The following is an 18,454-nucleotide window of genomic DNA, read 5'->3' as shown; positions in this document are numbered from 1 at the left end:
ATTTCAAACATAATAATGAATATATGATTTATCGAATATGATTTATGAATAGTGAACAATGAATAATGAAAGTATATTCCTCTATATATATAATTATATATATATATATATGTATATATAGAAATAATTCATATATTTATATATATATCTATAATTTATTTGAATTTTTGCTTGTCGTCAATTCTTACTACGTAATAAAAGAATTGCAATTATTGGTTTCAAGTGTGATATCCTATATCAAACAAATCGTAAGTTGGCTATGGATTAGCGCGGCAAACTCAGAGTTTAATCAGTATCACAGCAACGTCTGTACAGTACGGAGTTTTTAAGTAGAAGAAATCAAAAACTACTTTGAATTGAAGACTACTGTGAATTTAAAATTATAAAATCAGAAGGAAAATTATTTAAAAAAGAAAGGTAGGTTTTAAATTTGAATATTTTTTGTTATTTATAAAATTGTTTTTATAAATTTATTTTTTATATTATTTATTAAAAATGTATTATTATATTTATATTATATTTATATAGAACTTAATATATTAATGTAAACTTAATATATTAATGTAATAATGTAATAATTATATTTTAATGTAATAATTAATAATACAATAATAAATATGAATGTAATTAAATATTAATGATGATTTTAAATAATTTATTTAATATATACTATAGATAATCAAATAAATTTAATGATTATATTTTACTGAATTCGAAATAACATTCATTATTATGCGATATAAATTCGCATCGGTATTACGTGATTTTTGATTTCAAAATAACATGATTTCGATGTGGCGTGATCACTAGTAACGGGTTTAAGTTCATTCCCCACTTTTCAGATTCATTGAAAGATGAAGAAAAACAATGAATATTTAATATACATTAGACATTATATATAAAACACAAATTTTGAAACATTTGAAAGAATTTATATGAATTTAAATATAACGAAGAAAATTATATTAATTTAAGAATTTATTTATTTTTTTAAACATAATATAAATCGTGCAGTAAATTTTATATATGTTGCATTTGAAGAATCGACCAATTATAAACTTCAACGTATGATGAAAAAATGACTATTGATTTTAAATGATAAATAATGAATCTGATAACTAATCTATGAAATATTAATGTTTTCTTTATACATATATTATATGTAAAATATAATGAAATGGTTTTAAAACATGTGATTTTAAAAAGTGATTGTCAACATATTAAATGTCTTTAATTTTCAAATAAAAATATTTTTTATTTTAATTATGAACAGGTATTTAAAAAAAATTTATTATAATAAAGATCGACTGAACTAAAAAAAAAATTGATATTTAATTTTTTTATAAAACATTTATTAATCTTGTTAATAATTTTATTTAAATGTATAAAAATTTTAGAATTAAAAATAATAGAATTCTTATAAATATAAAATATATTGATATATCATTTTTCGAATAAATAAAAAATATAATGATTTTAAAATTATTCATGCATTATTCTATCATTGGATTAAAACAATTTGATAAAAATAAAATAATAAAATAATAAAATTTCATAAATGATAATTCCATATAAAATAATTTATATTTATAGATAATTTATTATTTAAAAATAGGAAAAAAAAACAAAACTTCTTTATATCATCAATCATTTCAAATTTATATCTTTATTTTCATTTTTTATATTATCAAATACAATATAATTTTTTAATTGAAAAAAATAAATTATTCGAACTATAGACCCACTTTCTACCTTCGAATCATTGACATTTAACGGTACTATTCTCAGCAGTACAAAAAGAAAGGAAATGAGAAAGAAAGTTCTATAACAAAATTGTCAATAATATCGTATTTATTTTCTTACTATGTCTTAAATTCATTCATAAATCTAAAAAAAATTATAATCTTTTTTTATTGTATGTAGTTCATCATTTTTAATTAAAATTTATAATTAATAATAACAATTAGTTTGATCAAAATCAAAACTAATTTTTTTTGTTAAATTTATAAAATTCAAAATTTCATTATTTTATTTAATATTGAAATCAAATTAGTAAAAGTAAACAAGTAAAACAAGTAAAAAATTTGTATTTTGAATCAAATAATTAATATTTTAATTTTAATTATGTAATAAGTGAAAGTATATATATATGAAGAAAATAAAAAGTAAAAATATATATATATAAAGAAAGTAAAGAAATATATATATATATATTGAAATCTATATAATGTTTTTCTCAAGTTTTATTTGTTTTCAAGGTAATTTAAATTTGTAATTTTAATTTGTTAATGGAAAATTACTATTTGTTATATAATCAAAAAATATCAATTTTATGTGTTTTCTGTTTATCATCTAATGACTTTGTTTGCATGTTCATTCTTGGATTTCCGAAATAAATTATCATGTCATTATAAATGCGTTTCATAATTTAATTTTTTATTTTTTCTTCATAAAAGATGTAATTATTACTGTGATTATTAATTAATTATATTTTTTCATTTCTTTATTAATATAATGACAAAGCAAACATATAAGAAATTTACACTTTTAACAATTTAACAATCAGTTAACAATGAATTATTTATATTAACAGTTAATATAAATAAAAAAGAAATGCACTATTTAATGTTTAAATATATCGCCAAAAAATATTATTCTATTATTGACTTTCATTAATTAAATAGTTTTCTTACAGATTAAATAAATTCTTCGAAATTTTATTTTTTAAAGATATTTTTAAAAGTATTTTATTAATTTTAAATAATTCATAATAAATGGAAAATTGAATTGAATAGAAAAAAATATTTATTAAATTAATATTTTGTAATTTAAATATATCAGTCTTTTAAGACTGATAAATGATAACCATATTATAGCGTAATTCAATGATCTATGATAAATGCATCAATTAATTCCTTTATGCTATTTAAAAGTATTTATAATTGCTATCGCATTTTTTTTTATTATTTTTTAATTTTTTTATAAATCTTTTATATATTTTTATAATAGTCTTCAATAACATGTATGAACAAATTTTTTGAATGCAATAATATATTTTGGATATATTTAAAAAATTTTCAATTTATATTGGTATGTTAATTGAAATCGATTCCATTTTATTAAAAAATTTCTATGTTATTTCTATAATAATTATTATTCTTATAAATTAATTATATTATAAAACAATAAAATTTATATTTTTAGCTTCTTTTGATTCTCTTATCTAATTTATAATGTATCTCCAGAAATAAGTTTTTTAGTAATATATTAAAAGATCAAATTGCTCAACAACGACATTTATAGTCAAGATAATTGATAATCATATAATTTTTAAATTTTCAAATTCAATTTTTTGTGAAAATTAATTTTTAAATAAAATAGATTTATTTTAAAATAAAAAAGATTTATTTTATATGTTTATTTTCATATGAATTAAAATTAATTCTTATCGATTCATTCTAATCAAAAGTCAACAAGTTAATAACATTTATAGTTAAAAATTTTTAAGACTTAATATATCTGACAAAATGAAGTTTTAAATTAAAAAATATATTTTTTTTCGAGTTTTTTTATATAGAATCATTATCGATCTTTTGGATCATGATTTTAAATATATATAAATACAATAAATTTGAAATGAATTAAAATAAAATTTATATAAATTTATAATTTATGAAAATATTTATGAGAATGACGCAATATAAGAATGCTAATATAAATGACGCAATATGAGATGATAAGTAGACTTTTACATAATTTATTAATTAATTAACTAAAAAGAAAAAAATATCAAAATATCACGTAATTAATTTTAAAAATTATCATTAAAGATTTAGTAAAAAAGATTTAATAAGAAAGTTTATAATTTAAATTGTTACGAGTAAAAAATTCAAAATATTAAAAAATATATTGTTAAAATATTATAAAATTATAAAAAATATTATATTCATGCAAAATAATTTTTTTTTTTATTAAATTATATAAATCACATTATACAGTTATATAAATCAAATTTCCATTTCTCTTTCAAGCATTATATAAATTATCAAATTTGAATCACAAACAAAATAATTTTTATTTATCACTAATTGCATTAATTATATGGTATGATATATATTTTTAATACGTTGAAATAAGATGATAATTATTAAACTTCATGAAATGTAATTTAAATTTAAGATAAAAAATTAACAAAATTAAATTATTACATATCATTAATATTTATGATTTATATTAACTATATTCATATTAGAAAATATTTATGCTAAAATATTTATTATAAAACAAATTAAATTTTAAATACTTTTAGTTTTACTTAATTATGTATAAAATTTATTATATTATGTTATTTTAGATAATGACGACGATGCAGCCAATTCAAACAAATGGAATAATAAAGGATTTTACGATAAATGAAAAGGTGTGATAATTAAAAAAAAAAATTAAATAATTTTTTTTAGAAAGTTTATTTCTAATATCATTCGTCATAAATCTATCAATATACTTTTTCTCTCATCTTCGATCTTGATAAGTTTAAAACTTGAAAAAATTATGGCATCATTTGGAGAAATTTTTTTCATTATTTCATTATATATAATTATATATATTATATATAATTCTGATGATCGGCTTTAATTTTCAAATTATTCATAAAAATTTGTTGATATGACTATATATTGAATTCTGCCTATATGTATGCATCGATGAAGTAATACATCATCTATATATATATTCTTCTATTTATTAAATTTTAAGTAAAAGTTGAAGTTTTCAATCTTTAAACAATTAGAATAATTTTTTATTGTAAAAAATGGGCAATAAATGACCAAATTTTTAATTTAATCAATACAAATTTAATAAAAGATGATTTAAGACTTAAAATAAAATTTATTCCATTTCATAAATTAGTTTGATTACATTATATTAAAATATCCACTAAAATAAAATAATATATAATATATCTAAAGAATAACAAAAAATGAAATATATAATGTATGTATATATTAATTAATTAAATATATATAATGTATCTAAATTAAGAATATATATCATATTTTATTTATAGAAAAAACTTAAAGAAATGTATGTAATAAGATAAGAGATGGTCGCGTAATAACGTAAACAGCGTACACATAAGCAAAATTCAATAATAATATATTTAAGTAATTCTATCAAGTTTTTTACGAATAACTCGACAATTAAGATTAATGGTTATCATGTATAAAAAAAAAATTATTTAAAATAATGTTCTTTATAATATATTTCAAAATCATTAAAATTGATACGGAAAAACATATCAACAGGTTCGTCTCATTTATATTTGTATAATATAAAAAATAAAAGAAAGAAAAGAAAAAGTAATTAGAATTTTTAATCTTACAGGATATAACGGACAAAAATTTTGTGCATTACAGCGAAACTGGTCTCGATGGTAAATATCCAAATTTTTAAAAAGTTAAAAATTAAATTATAAAGCACATATTTATTTTACTTATTTTATTTATAGGACCTGATCAAATTTTACCTGCTGATAGTTTTAAGACTACAGAATGCAATGGACGTGTACGAATACAATTAAATAATGAAGATGTTAATTCAATGCCTATATCAATTCCTGGATTAATGTCAAATACAGTTAAGAAATATTCTAATCATTTAGCTTTGGTGGCAAGACCTGATGAAAATGGTATAAGAAAAACATATACATATAGGTAAGCATTTTATAGAAATAAAAAAAAATTTAATATTTAAAATTATTTGTTTTATAATATTTATATTTTTGTTTATAATATTTATTATTTTGTTTATAATATTTAAAATTATTTGTTTTACTTATATATATTTTTAGTGAATATGAAAGTCAAGTGAGAACTGTAGCCAAAGCTTTCTTGAAATTGGGTTTAGAACGGTATCATGGAGTTTGCATTTTAGGATTTAATAGCCCAGAATGGTTTTTTGCAAATCTTGGTGCAATATATGCAGGGTAAATATTACATATATGAAGAATAAGAAAGATAATATATCTAATTTTTAAATCACATTCTTTAAAAATAATTTATATGGTTAAAAATTTTCTTATTGTTTAAATTTTCATTAACAAATTAAATGAATAAGTATTTTCATAGTAATAATTTAATTAATTTGTCAATTAAAAATTTAATCAATAAAAAAATTCTTATTTGTTTAATTTAATTAAATTTAAGAGACTTAAATTATATAAATTTAAACTTATTGGCTTTTAATCCTTGTATGTGAAAATGAAAAAATTTATAACAATATTTTATTCAAATTTTTTATATAATATATAATTATATTTATATGTATAATAAATATTTATATAATTATATATAATATATAATATAATATATAATAAAATATATAAAATAAATCATATATAAATATATAAAATATTTACATAATTAATATATAATATAATATAATTTATCATTTTTTTTAGAGGATTTGCAGTTGGAATATATACTACAAATAATCCAGAAGCATGTCAACATTGTGCTATAACCAGCAAGGCAAATATAATAGTTGTTGAAAATAAAAAACAATTAGAAAAAATACTACAAATAAAGGATAATCTTCCTCATTTGAAAGTAATTATTCAATATGAAGGCAAACCAGAACAAAAAGATATTTTAAGTGTAAGTCATTTCATATAATATCAAATCTATTATTAAATTATATTTAATAATAATTTTTACTTATTATTAGTGGAATGACTTAATAAAAATTGGTGAAGCAGAATCTGATGTCAAATTAAATGAAGTTCTAAAAACAATTGCAGTGAATGAATGCTGCACTTTGGTTTTTACGGTATGAAAAATCAATTTTTTATAAGACTTTAATATTAAAGAATAATTTTTTAATTATTAAATTAAAAAATGAAATTACAACATTTTTTTTACAGTCAGGTACTGTTGGAAATCCAAAAGCTGTAATGTTAAGTCATGATAATTTTTTATCCAATGTTCGAAGCATGAGTATTGTTTTGGAATTGAAAGAAGGTTACGAAACTTTAGTTAGTTATTTACCACTATCTCATGTTGCAGCACAGGTAATTATAAATTTATAAATTTTTATGATTGTTGACATGATTGAAAAATAAGAAAGTTCCATTCACAATTGATACTAATTTGTAAAAAATGAAAATTTTTAATACATAAATTTATAAAACGATTTATTATGTAAATTATCGATTTCGAGAAATGCAGATTTTGAATATATAGTATTATTATAATTATGTATTTTTTAATGATTCCAGGTAGTTGATTTATATTTCACGTTATATAAAGCTGGCACAATATATTTTGCAGACCAAAATGCGCTTAAAGGTAGTTTAATTAATACTCTGCTTGTGGCACGACCTACTACATTCGTAGGTGTACCAAGAGTGTGGGAAAAGATTTATGAAAAAATGCAAGCAGTTGCAGCTAACAATGGATTTATTAAAACATGGATTGCTTCATGGGCAAAATCACAAGCACTCTATTATAATATAAATAAAATGAATGGCAATGATCACAAACATTGGAGCTATATAATTGCTAAATGTCTAGTTTTTAATAAAATAAGAGCAGCACTAGGTTTGGATAGATGTAAAATGTGTATTAGTGCAGCAGCACCTTTAAGTTCCGAAATTAAACAATATTTTTTAAGTTTAGATATTCCTATATTAGATGTATATGGAATGTCTGAATGCAGTGGTGCACACACTCTAAATACACCAATAAATTTCAAGTAAATATTTATTTTTATATGGAATATTCAATTTAATTTCGATAGTTATAAATATTTTTAAAACTTTTGTTTTTTTTTACTGAAAAAAGTTTCAAATAAAAATTGAATGTTTTAAAAAACATATATTTTAATATAATTGTTTTATAAGTAAAATATTTACGACGAAGTATTGATTATAAAACATAAAAAAAATATATGAAGCTAATTTTTATATGATTTTTGCTTTATGTAATATTCTGCTGAAAAAAGTTATTTTTATCAAATTAAGTACTCCTCAAAACTATTTAACTTGTATCTAAAATATTCAATATTACCAATATTTTTGAATATTCACATTGATTAATTTAAATATGAAAATATTTTGTCTCTAAAATTATATTTTTATGATCTATTTAATAGATTTTTTTTTATTTATTTTTTATTCAGATTAAATAGTGTTGGTCGATCTATATCTGGACTTAACACAAAATTATATAATCCAGATAGCAATGGTGAAGGAGAAATTTGTATGCATGGAAGACACGTATTTATGGGATATTTAAATGAACCTCAAAAGACAAATGAAGTATTGGATGCAGATGGTTGGTTACATTCTGGTGATATAGGAAAATTTGATTCAGATGGATTTTTGTATATTACAGGTATACATTTATATATACAGAGTGTCTTGCATGTGAATAATATTTCAGAAATTAATTTGAATCATAAAAATGATTAAAAGAAATTATATAAACATATGTCTTTAATCTTGTTTATGAAATTTATAATTAATTTTCTGTCATTTTGTATCTGATTACATAATTTCATAGGATATAAAATTGAACAGATAATTATATTGATGACAAGATCTTCAAATATATATTGAAATATAAATAATCATGTTAAGTGAAGATATAAGATATAATCAGATATAAAATAAAAAAAAAGAAAATTTATTTTACAAATATCTTATAAACAATTTCAAATAGAATATATGAATTTTTTTTTATATTTTATATTTATTGTATATATATTGTAAGATATTTTGCATATACCATACATACAATATATATTATATGTTTTCTATATCTTTATAATATTATATTTAATATTATTTAATATCTATTATCTAATATATATATATATTGAATATAGGAAGAATAAAAGAATTAATTATCACTGCTGGAGGAGAAAACGTACCACCAATTTATATAGAACAGTTAGTATTAGCTGAACTATCTGTATTAAGTAATGCTTTATTAATTGGAGATAAACGAAAATATCTTACTATGTTAGTTACTCTAAAGGTAAGATATAGATATATTGAATTTCTACATATAATAATATTTATTATTATGTTATTATTAAATTATATTTTTTTAATTATTTATTTATTTATAATTTTTAGACTGAAATTAATGCTGAAACTGGTGCTCCAAAAGATAACTTCACTTTAAATACTTTAAAATGGTTACAATCTATTGGAAGTACATCAAAAACAGTTTCAGAAGTTTTAGAAACACATGATCCATTTGTAAGTTTATTAATATGTAGAAAATATTAATTTGTAGAATATTTTTAGATTTAATTCTAAAAAATTTAATAAATATAAAAGTTGATATATAAAAATGAAGTTTTAATTGAAGTTTTTTAAGTAATTTTTAATATTAAAATAAATGTATGTTAAATAAAGTAAGCAAATAATTTATCAATTACTTATAATTTAAATAACATTCAATTAATATTTTTTATATACTTTTATATTTCTTTTGACTTTTAGAATCAATCTTACAAATACATTATATAACAAAAAATTTTTCAAATAAAAAACAAATTATTTATAAATATATGTTTTTATAGGTATATGAAGAAATCGATAAAGCAATTAAAAGAGCAAATACTAAAGTAATAAGTCATGCACAAAAAGTACAAAAATTCCAAATTTTGCCGCACGATTTTTCAATTGTTACTGGAGAACTGGGACCAACACTTAAAATTAAAAGAAATATTGTTCATAAGATGTATGAAAATTTGATAGAAGACATGTATAAATAAATACATATGGAAATTTTAATTGTAATTTAAAAAGAAAAAAAAATATTTCTAAAATAAAATACTTTAACATTTAAAATACGATTAATAAAAAAAAATTTATTAGAACAATATTTTAGCATATCAATTTACAATTGTGTAGATCTATCTTAATTATTAAATTTAGCATATATATTTATAAATAGCAAATATATTATAATTATAGTTAATTTTAAAATTTTTTATAAAATATTATTATTATATAAATTATAAAATAGTTAATTAAAAATTTTATTGCAAAATAAGAATTTATTCTATAAAACTAGAATAAGATAGAAATATAGTATATTTATAATATTTATAATAGCAATATATAAAATAAAAATAATAGCAAAAATAAACCATAAGCAGACATCATTATATGCATAATTATAATTAAAATATATATGATTTAATATTTAAAATATTTTATTTATAAGTTTATTTTTTTACTAATTATTTCAATAAATAATATTTTACATATTAAAAGAAAAATTATTATTCAATATAAAATTCATTATTCATAATTCATACAAAAAAAACAATTTTATTAAAATTTCTATATGCTTTAACAAATATGAAAAAAAATTAATGAGTAAAAGTTTATTATTCAAATTTATTTCTTTTTTTTATCAAAATAATGGGAGTAATTAAATAAATATTGGTAAATTTAAATTGCAATATATTAATAATATAGTTTACAATAAACAAAACAACTGCTATATTAAGATTATTTTAAGTTAAATACAGATTTTAAGACAATCTGACATCTTATAAGAATATAGTCTAAGCACATCACAGCAACTGGAAATGCAGATCTGTATAATATCTCATTCTGAAAGTCTATTGCATATACAAATGGTTACAACATTGTCTTTTTTATCACCAATCTTTGTATTTTTAAATATTTAACTTCATTACTTATTTTAAAAATAAATTTTGAAATTCTATATTTATGTTTCTAAAATATCATTTCAAACAACACAAAATTATTAACACTTTCACTTTTAATAAAAGAAAGATCAGAATAATAATATTTGATACATGATACATTATCATAAATAACATAATACATTATCATATATAATTTCTGTTTTTTGAAGTACCTTAAAAACTTTCGCCTTTAGAATGTTTTTATGGCACATAATGTACTGAAAAGATATACATATTATTATGAACATAAATCTTTTTCAATATATTGATAATGTATAAGCATTCAAAAAATATAAAAGTTGAAGTTTCAAAATAATACCATGTATAAAATATAAAGATATTGAATCATTTAAAATTCAGATTGCATATAACCACATTATATCAGAGTTGCAATACTTTTAAAACAATACAAAAATTTATGATGTAGTTGTTGTATTAAATTTTTGTTGAATTATAGATGTTTTTCGTTGTGGTACTGTTTCAGGTGTAGGTATAGCATCACCTGTTGGCAAAACACCAGCTGGCTTAGGCTTAGCTGTATATTTTTGTTTTGCCATTTGATAATCTCCAGAATCAAAATATTTTTGCTGAAAATATATTACATATAAGTTATAAAATTTTTATTATCCTAAATCTTATTATATATATTTATTATAAAATTATTATTTTTAGAAAATTTAACTGAATATTAAATCATAGATATTTAAACAATAAATTTATAATAAATAATTTAATAATAATAATAATTTAATAATAATAAATTTTTACCCCTTTAGCTAGCCTTTTTTGTAGGAATGCTGAATGTCCACTAATTGGACGTCCAGTATTTGGAAATTTTGCTTTTAATTTTGCTTCTTCTATTTTTTCAATGTCATTGGAAGATAACTGAAACAAAAATTTATTTTTTTTATAATTATCATACGAATATATTTTAAATCACTATATTAATAAAATTTTTATTTATAATGACACAAAATGTTAATATTAAAATATTAAAGAAATTTAAAATTTATAGAGAATTCAAATATAAACTTTCAAGATAAATAAAAAATTAAAAGTATTTATTTTAAGATTTTACCTCAACTGTTTCAGACAATTCGTTTGCTTGATCGTTGCTCATCGTTGCTGTTTCTAACCACTTTTTTCGATGATAAATTTTAAAATTTTACAGATATTGATATTAAATATTCGTTTTAACACTACTACATAGAATCATATAGCAAAGAAACACAAATACTATTTACTTATATTAGTTTTTATTTTTATAAGATTTATTCATTTACTATTTTACGAATTTTATCGTTACCGAAAACAAATAACTGCCAATGAAAACTGTACATGAAAGCGTACAAAAAACGGCGTTTTATATATAATTATATATTTCTAGACAGCCGTTATTGAAATTCAATCTAGATAAATACGAATTTTCATTGTGTAAAAGCAATAAAAATTGACGTTTAAATAACGATTTATAAATACTATATATACTACCATTAACTTGTATAAATGAGTTATCATCAAATGTGCTAATAATTCAATGCATATGTACATTTCTGATCAATAAATATAGTTAGTATAAAAATTTTATCTCAATAGGTCGCTCATCATCTACGTGAAAACATGAAATCCTAAATTTGTAAATAACTTTTAAGTTTTAGAGTTCTATTTGTAAAATATTATTATAAACTCTAATATATGAATTTAATATATCGAATATAAATATATTATATAATATAAATTAAGTTCATTAATCAAGAAACATATCTTTCAATTAACAAAAATTTATGCATTTAGGAACAGTTAAAAGTGATTTGTAACGATTTTTTAATGAAGTGTAGAATTGTAGCATTGACATGGAGTGTAACAGTGAGGTAATATTTCTTGTGATAAAATTATAATATGTTATTTAAAAATAAAATATTGTAAAATTATATAATAATTAAAAATAAATCTTAAAAAATAGGTAGAATCGTCTTTACAAACTGATTCTATTTTAAGTACTACATCGAGTACAAGGTATCGTGAAGAAACTATTTCTATAGAGGAACAATCATTATTAAATTTTTTGCAAAAAGGAATATTGGAAACAAATGAAGAAAATATAGCTTTTGGAAAACAAATATTACCATTATTGAATAAATTAAATTTGGAACCACAATCTTTGCCTAATGACATCAAGGAAGGATTGCAAAAAATAGCTTTAATATTAAGATGTGAAAAATTGAGTGATTTTAATGATGTTGCATTGAATATAGTAAATGAAAGAAAGAAAATAGAAGAAAAGAAAAAACAGCATGAGGAGAAACAGTTAGCATTATTATATGATGATCTTTTTAGAAAATATTCCAGTTTTTCAAAAAAACTCAATTATTTACAAGAAGCTGTAAGTTCTCTTGAAAGCTTTATTGAGAAATCTCAAAAAGAACAAGAAGATATTTATTGTAATCATGCTTCATTGTCTACAAAATTAAAAGAATATCAGCAAACTGTGGAAAAGTTAGAAACTGACTTAATAGATATGCAAGTTGAAGATCTTTATCCTACAAAAATATTAAGTAAATATCATAGATATTTAGAAATGTCTGGTGAATTAGCGGAACTTAATCATTATCTTAGTCAGTATAAAGACTTGCCACCAAATTTGCTACAAGCTAAAGCTTTAGTTGATATTAAACGAAAAGAATATGAAACTTTGAAGAATGCATTATTAGACAAAACAAATTATTATCTTGAATGATTAGATAATAAGTGATACAAAATTATCAATATATTATTTTTTGTAATTTTTTTCACTTTTGTATAATAATAAACAAAATATATGTATATTTTTCATAAGTTTTTTTAATTTAGTTTTTTATCAATTTATTTTGTATCTATTGATTCTTCAATCTCATTTTCATTTAACTTGATGTGCTAAACATGTTATTTAATATTCATGGTTATACTTTGTTTGTAACAGAGAATATAGATCAGATATAACAGAACAATAGATTAATTTTATGAATGAGATTCAAACTTGATTATCAGAAATACAATCGATTTTGATATTGATTTCGTCCTCGATAAATAATGCGATAAAATAATAATTAATTAATTAAAATATTAATAAGAATTAAACAATACATAGTTATATGCTATTTGTCAAATAGTTATTATTCGATGCAGAAAAATAATTTTTTTTATAAACAGTATTGTCAAGCGAACAAAAATTGTGATGATATATTATAGATTTGTAACAATAAAAGTTGACTATTGAATAAAATATTCGCGATTTTTTGATATCATGCTATAAATAATATTTATTAAATAAATTTATTCATTAATATAATAAATATAAAAAGTAAAAAATATCGAGGAATATTTTTTATGAAGTTAACCTTAAATTTATTATTACAATTTAATAATCACGTTTCTTGACAATCTAAAAATATCAAGTTTTTAATAATATATATTATTTGATATATTTGATAATATTTTTAGAGGATCAGTTATCAAGGATAATTTGAATAAAATAAAATTGGAAAAAATTATTGTAAATTTTATTAATACATTTATATGTAATACATACAAATTAAATACAATAGTTTAATAAATATAATAACATGAATAAAATACCTAACTATAAAAATGAATTTATCATTTTTTTCAGTTAATTTTCAGTCAGTTAGTTTACTTTTAACTATTTATAAATATATCATTATTATTAGTATCGATATAAAAAATAGAAAACTTTAAATGCCTTTCTTTCATTTTAATTATTCTATTATCAGTATATGTATAAATATATGTACATATTTATCATATATATATATATATATATATTTTCATAATTTTTAAATATATACGTATATATATATATATATATATATATATATATATATATAATGAAAGAAATTCCGAAACAATTTTTATGACATTATATGTATTATCTGTAGTATCTGGAAATAAATTATCTTTTACAAATAATTATAACTGTCATTTTTTTGTTATTAACTGAAGTTGAAATTGAAAAATTATTAATATAGAAGATTATTGAATATAATTATATATTTTTAAAGAAAATAATAAAAAGATCAACTCCTTGTTTTCTTTTTTTCTATCTAATTTTTCTATCTATATTTGCACTGTAAGATTTATTTTTTCTTCTATTTAAGAGATGTTTATATATGATATGATATGCATTGACTATTAATAAATAATAATTAAAAAAATATATAAATTCATTTAATATATATATGATAAATTAAAGAAATTATTTTTAAAATTTATTAACTTTAATTTGTTTATTAATTTTTATGATTGAAATGAATTAATGAATTAAATATAATTTTTCACTGTCACAAACTAGATAATTTTTATAATTTTTTCTGTAACGAAACACATTCTTCACAGATTCTTATATTTAATCTATAACAAAATTATTAATTTTCCTTTTTAAAAATATATGTTATATATTATACAATTATTAAAAATAATTATTGCTAAAAAAATTTAAACAATTTTATTAATTTTAAATCTCTTTTTTAGTCTCTTTTTTTACTATTCCGTTAAATAGTCTTAGATAATTGATTATTTTAAAAATCTAATTTATAACAGATAATAAGAATTGACCATCAACGCCATCTCTTGAGTGTCAAAAACATCTTTTTGTGAAAGTGCGATAAAGTAGAGTAACAATTGAAAATCAACGTTATCTTTTGAGTATTTTAAAAATGATGATTTTGATAATGAAGATTCTTACTTTATCTTAGTTTACTTTCGCAAAGATATCTTTAGCACTCAAAAGATGGCATTGATTTCCCAATTTTTAGTTTATTTCTATCTTTTTCCTAGTATTTACTTTTTTTGTCTATACTTATTCTTAGCGCGTAATCAGTACTTCATAAATGAAATATCAAACAATATCAAATTAAATACGTTTTTATCATATCTCTTTCAAAACTACAATATATCTTTATTTTTAATTAAAATTATAAATATTATATTCTCAATTTTATAATGTATTTCTAGAATAATGATTTCATAAAACAATATATTCTTATACAATTTTCTCACGAATGTATTTAAATGCTACTTTACAAAAAAATTTATTTAATCCGAAAATTCTAATTCGAATAAAAGTTGATTTTGTATGTACATTATAAATTATAAATTATAATATACATTATGAAGCAATAATTAAATTTTTGTCTACGGAAAATTTTTCTGAAGGAATAAAATTAATTTTTAAAGTTTCAGTATATTTTCATTATATTTTCATATCCGGAAATTTTTGTTATAATAAAATAATAAAGTTTTGAATTTTAAACATTTCGTTTCGAGTGAAATTTAAAATTTCACTCTATCTTATATTATTACAAAATTAAATATAAAAATGTATAGCATTGATTTTGTTTTTTTAATGATATTTCATAAAAAAAATTATATAATCTATTGTATTTTATGCATTTATAAAATTTCATTAAAAATAAATAATGTGATAGCTATAGAATATAAAGAATATCGAATTCGGCAAAGAAAGTAAGAAAAATTTAAAAATTTTTCATAAGTTTATATAAATATTTTTAAAACATATTAGTTATTGAAATATTTAAGGAGAGTTAATATCATATATTTTTAATGAAAGAAATTAAGAGAATAAGATATTAATTTTCAAATTATTTTTTTAAAGTTTACGTTTACAAAACACATTTGGTTTTTAATCCTGTGCACATCATATTTCATCAATTAATTTGTAATTTGTAATAATAAGAACTTTTTATATAGAATGTACATAATGGAATCTACGCTAGTTATCTTAAATATATAAATATAATCATATATAAAGTACTTCATATATATATTCTATAAGAATATTTGTATTATTTTTTATTTGTAATTTTATGAAAATTTTCAATTCTAAATTCTTGATTTTATTATTTTATTCAGAATCGAATCGAACATTGAGAATAAGAGAATAAAATGATAAAAGAAGCATTAATGTTTCTGAAATATGGGACAAAATAAATAATTGATAAGCATTAAATGTTAGATCTATTTCGTACGTCTGTGATACACGTGATAATCATATTTTACTACGATATATTAAAATAGATATTTATAATTAATTAGCATCTAATTAATAATAAAGATATTTTCTAAGTTAAATAGAAGATGACAATAATATTTAACCATTTAAACGTTTTTTATCTTTTTTGTTTTTGTGATTACAAAAATATTTAAATACTGTATGATTAAATCTTTCGAACAAATTTTCTAGTTTATAATAAAAAAGATTTGTAATTAAAATTCGAATCATTTCTCGAATTATTCTTATAGTATTTCTTTTCTGCGAGGATGTATAAAACCTGAATGAAGAAGAAATCGTAAGCCAATATATTACATTGAAACATAACATTTCTTTCTCATAAGTTTCAAAAGAATAACTTTTCATCCTTGACGATCTTTTGATTTTTCGATCTCTAGACACGTATATAGACACATAATCATCAATAATTCTCGTTTCTATATTTCTCGGCGAGAAGAAACTGGTACATAAATGAGGGAAGAAATAAAAAGTGTATAAGTTAAAAAGAAAGAAATCCCGATTCGGTAGCCTCGAAGCATTAACGGCATAACTCTATCCGTATATGCGGAGGTTGGCGACGAGGAGGGATCACCCCCGACCCTGATTCGCTCGTCTGAAAACCTTGCTCTTTTACGCAATTTTAGCGTTTATTAAAGTTTGCTCGCAAATGAAACGAAGCCCATATAACCTACCTAATTTAGCGAGTAGCATTTTCGAGTGGGGGCCACTCCAGGAGAGGAGGAGAGGCCGGGTTCTATTGACAGCGGTTATTGCCTAACTGCGTGCCTCCACCTAATATGCCCGCTCGGGGATTCGCATGCAGGGCCGCTCGAACGAAAACTGCGAAACACGCCTGTGAATCTTTAATTCCGCCGGTGGTAATCCAGCATCCCTCTCTTCTCTCACTGCACTCCCTCCCCTTCCAACCCAGTCAGCCGGCCTATTCGAGCTTGATTTTTCCCTGGGCTCGCGAGAGGCGAACTGTGTATCGTATGGGAATTCTTTATCGTCCGTTTGCAAACGAACCCCCCCCGGCATCGTGCTGACTTTTCATTTATACGATCGTCGATACCTGCATCACGCATTGATTTCATCCTTTTCCTTTTATCTTTCTCTTTTCTCTTCTTTTCTTTATCTAGGTAAGTAACAGGCGTGCACGCGCCTCTTTGTTTCTTTCTTTTTTTCTTCTATTTAACCTATTTTTGCTCCGTTCCTTTCTTTCTTTCNTTTTTTTTTTTTTTTTTTTTTTGTATACATTTTGATTTTAATGACGACGTTGTTTTGTTTCGAAGTACCCGATTTTTTTTTTCATCTATCCTCCATATTTTTTCTCTCCTCTCCTCGTCATCGTATAAATTTTTGATGGAATATCCGGTTGAAGTGCGCGCGCCACGAGAGGTTCATTTAGTTATCAGTTATGAAAAAGTATTATTTTTTTTTTTTTTTTTTTTGTATCATTTTTATTCCCTTCTTTTTTTTCCCCCCCCATTGTTTTTCGAACGCGCACGAAATAACTTGATCCTTTATCCTCGTGATCGAGTGTCATCATCGTATATCATGATACGAGGAGCGTATCGTTCAATCGTCGAAAAAAAAAAAAAAGAAAAAAAGGAAAAAAATAAAGGAAAAAAAAAAAAAATGCGAAAAAAGAGAGTA

General features: G+C 20.2%; 3 protein-coding genes across 5 annotated transcripts; 2 read left to right on the top strand and 1 right to left on the bottom strand.

Annotated features, from left to right (window-relative positions):
• The first annotated feature begins 283 nt into the window (after positions 1-283).
• Positions 284-9,952, top strand: LOC122715777 (long-chain-fatty-acid--CoA ligase ACSBG2). 2 transcript variants are annotated; one of them, XM_043938219.1, is made up of 13 exons: positions 284-417; positions 4,355-4,420; positions 5,383-5,431; positions 5,507-5,711; positions 5,849-5,983; positions 6,458-6,653; positions 6,724-6,825; positions 6,920-7,066; positions 7,274-7,749; positions 8,176-8,390; positions 8,884-9,035; positions 9,137-9,262; positions 9,589-9,952. In XM_043938219.1, the coding sequence occupies exons 2-13, from the start codon at positions 4,358-4,360 to the stop codon at positions 9,781-9,783; spliced, it is 2,061 nt and encodes a 686-aa protein (XP_043794154.1). In that variant the 5' UTR covers positions 284-417; positions 4,355-4,357; the 3' UTR covers positions 9,784-9,952. The 2 variants fall into 2 exon arrangements, with proteins under 2 accessions (XP_043794154.1, XP_043794155.1); XM_043938220.1 differs by lacking the exons at positions 284-417; positions 4,355-4,420 and adding an exon at positions 5,140-5,303 and having other exon boundaries at positions 9,589-9,951.
• A 511-nt stretch (positions 9,953-10,463) lies between these two features.
• On the bottom strand, positions 10,464-12,079 carry LOC122715769 (alpha-endosulfine). The gene is made up of 3 exons (XM_043938205.1): positions 11,810-12,079; positions 11,500-11,616; positions 10,464-11,318 (listed from the first exon to the last, which is right to left on the bottom strand). The coding sequence occupies exons 1-3, from the start codon at positions 11,849-11,851 to the stop codon at positions 11,148-11,150; spliced, it is 330 nt and encodes a 109-aa protein (XP_043794140.1). The 5' UTR covers positions 11,852-12,079; the 3' UTR covers positions 10,464-11,147.
• A 90-nt stretch (positions 12,080-12,169) lies between these two features.
• On the top strand, positions 12,170-13,974 carry LOC122715768. 2 transcript variants are annotated; one of them, XM_043938203.1, is made up of 3 exons: positions 12,170-12,300; positions 12,526-12,602; positions 12,695-13,974. In XM_043938203.1, the coding sequence occupies exons 2-3, from the start codon at positions 12,585-12,587 to the stop codon at positions 13,466-13,468; spliced, it is 792 nt and encodes a 263-aa protein (XP_043794138.1). In that variant the 5' UTR covers positions 12,170-12,300; positions 12,526-12,584; the 3' UTR covers positions 13,469-13,974. The 2 variants fall into 2 exon arrangements, with proteins under 2 accessions (XP_043794138.1, XP_043794139.1); XM_043938204.1 differs by lacking the exon at positions 12,170-12,300 and adding an exon at positions 12,351-12,367.
• Positions 13,975-18,454: the final 4,480 nt, after the last annotated feature.

Source organism: Apis laboriosa, unplaced genomic scaffold (assembly GCF_014066325.1).
Source record: "Apis laboriosa isolate Shangri-la unplaced genomic scaffold, ASM1406632v1 scaffold40_cov151, whole genome shotgun sequence".
NCBI classification, from domain to species: domain Eukaryota; kingdom Metazoa; phylum Arthropoda; class Insecta; order Hymenoptera; family Apidae; genus Apis; species Apis laboriosa.
Note: the sequence above shows the minus strand (reverse complement) of the source record. Positions and strands in the feature narration are given on the sequence as shown.

What these genes read in the sequence shown, in the direction of transcription:
- LOC122715769 (XM_043938205.1), bottom strand. Translation starts at nt 11,851, where the DNA reads ATGAGCAACGATCAAGCAAACGAATTGTCTGAAACAGTTGAG. An exon ending in AATTGTCTGAAACAGTTGAG is followed by an intron (nt 11,617 to 11,809) that starts GTAAAATCTTAA and finishes TTTTTGTTTCAG; the next exon opens with TTATCTTCCAATGACATTGA. An exon ending in AAAAAAGGCTAGCTAAAGGG is followed by an intron (nt 11,319 to 11,499) that starts GTAAAAATTTAT and finishes ATATATTTTCAG; the next exon opens with CAAAAATATTTTGATTCTGG.
- LOC122715777 (XM_043938219.1), top strand. Translation starts at nt 4,358, where the DNA reads ATGACGACGATGCAGCCAATTCAAACAAATGGAATAATAAAGGATTTT. An exon ending in AGAAAAACATATACATATAG is followed by an intron (nt 5,712 to 5,848) that starts GTAAGCATTTTA and finishes ATATATTTTTAG; the next exon opens with TGAATATGAAAGTCAAGTGA. An exon ending in TGGATTTTTGTATATTACAG is followed by an intron (nt 8,391 to 8,883) that starts GTATACATTTAT and finishes TATTGAATATAG; the next exon opens with GAAGAATAAAAGAATTAATT.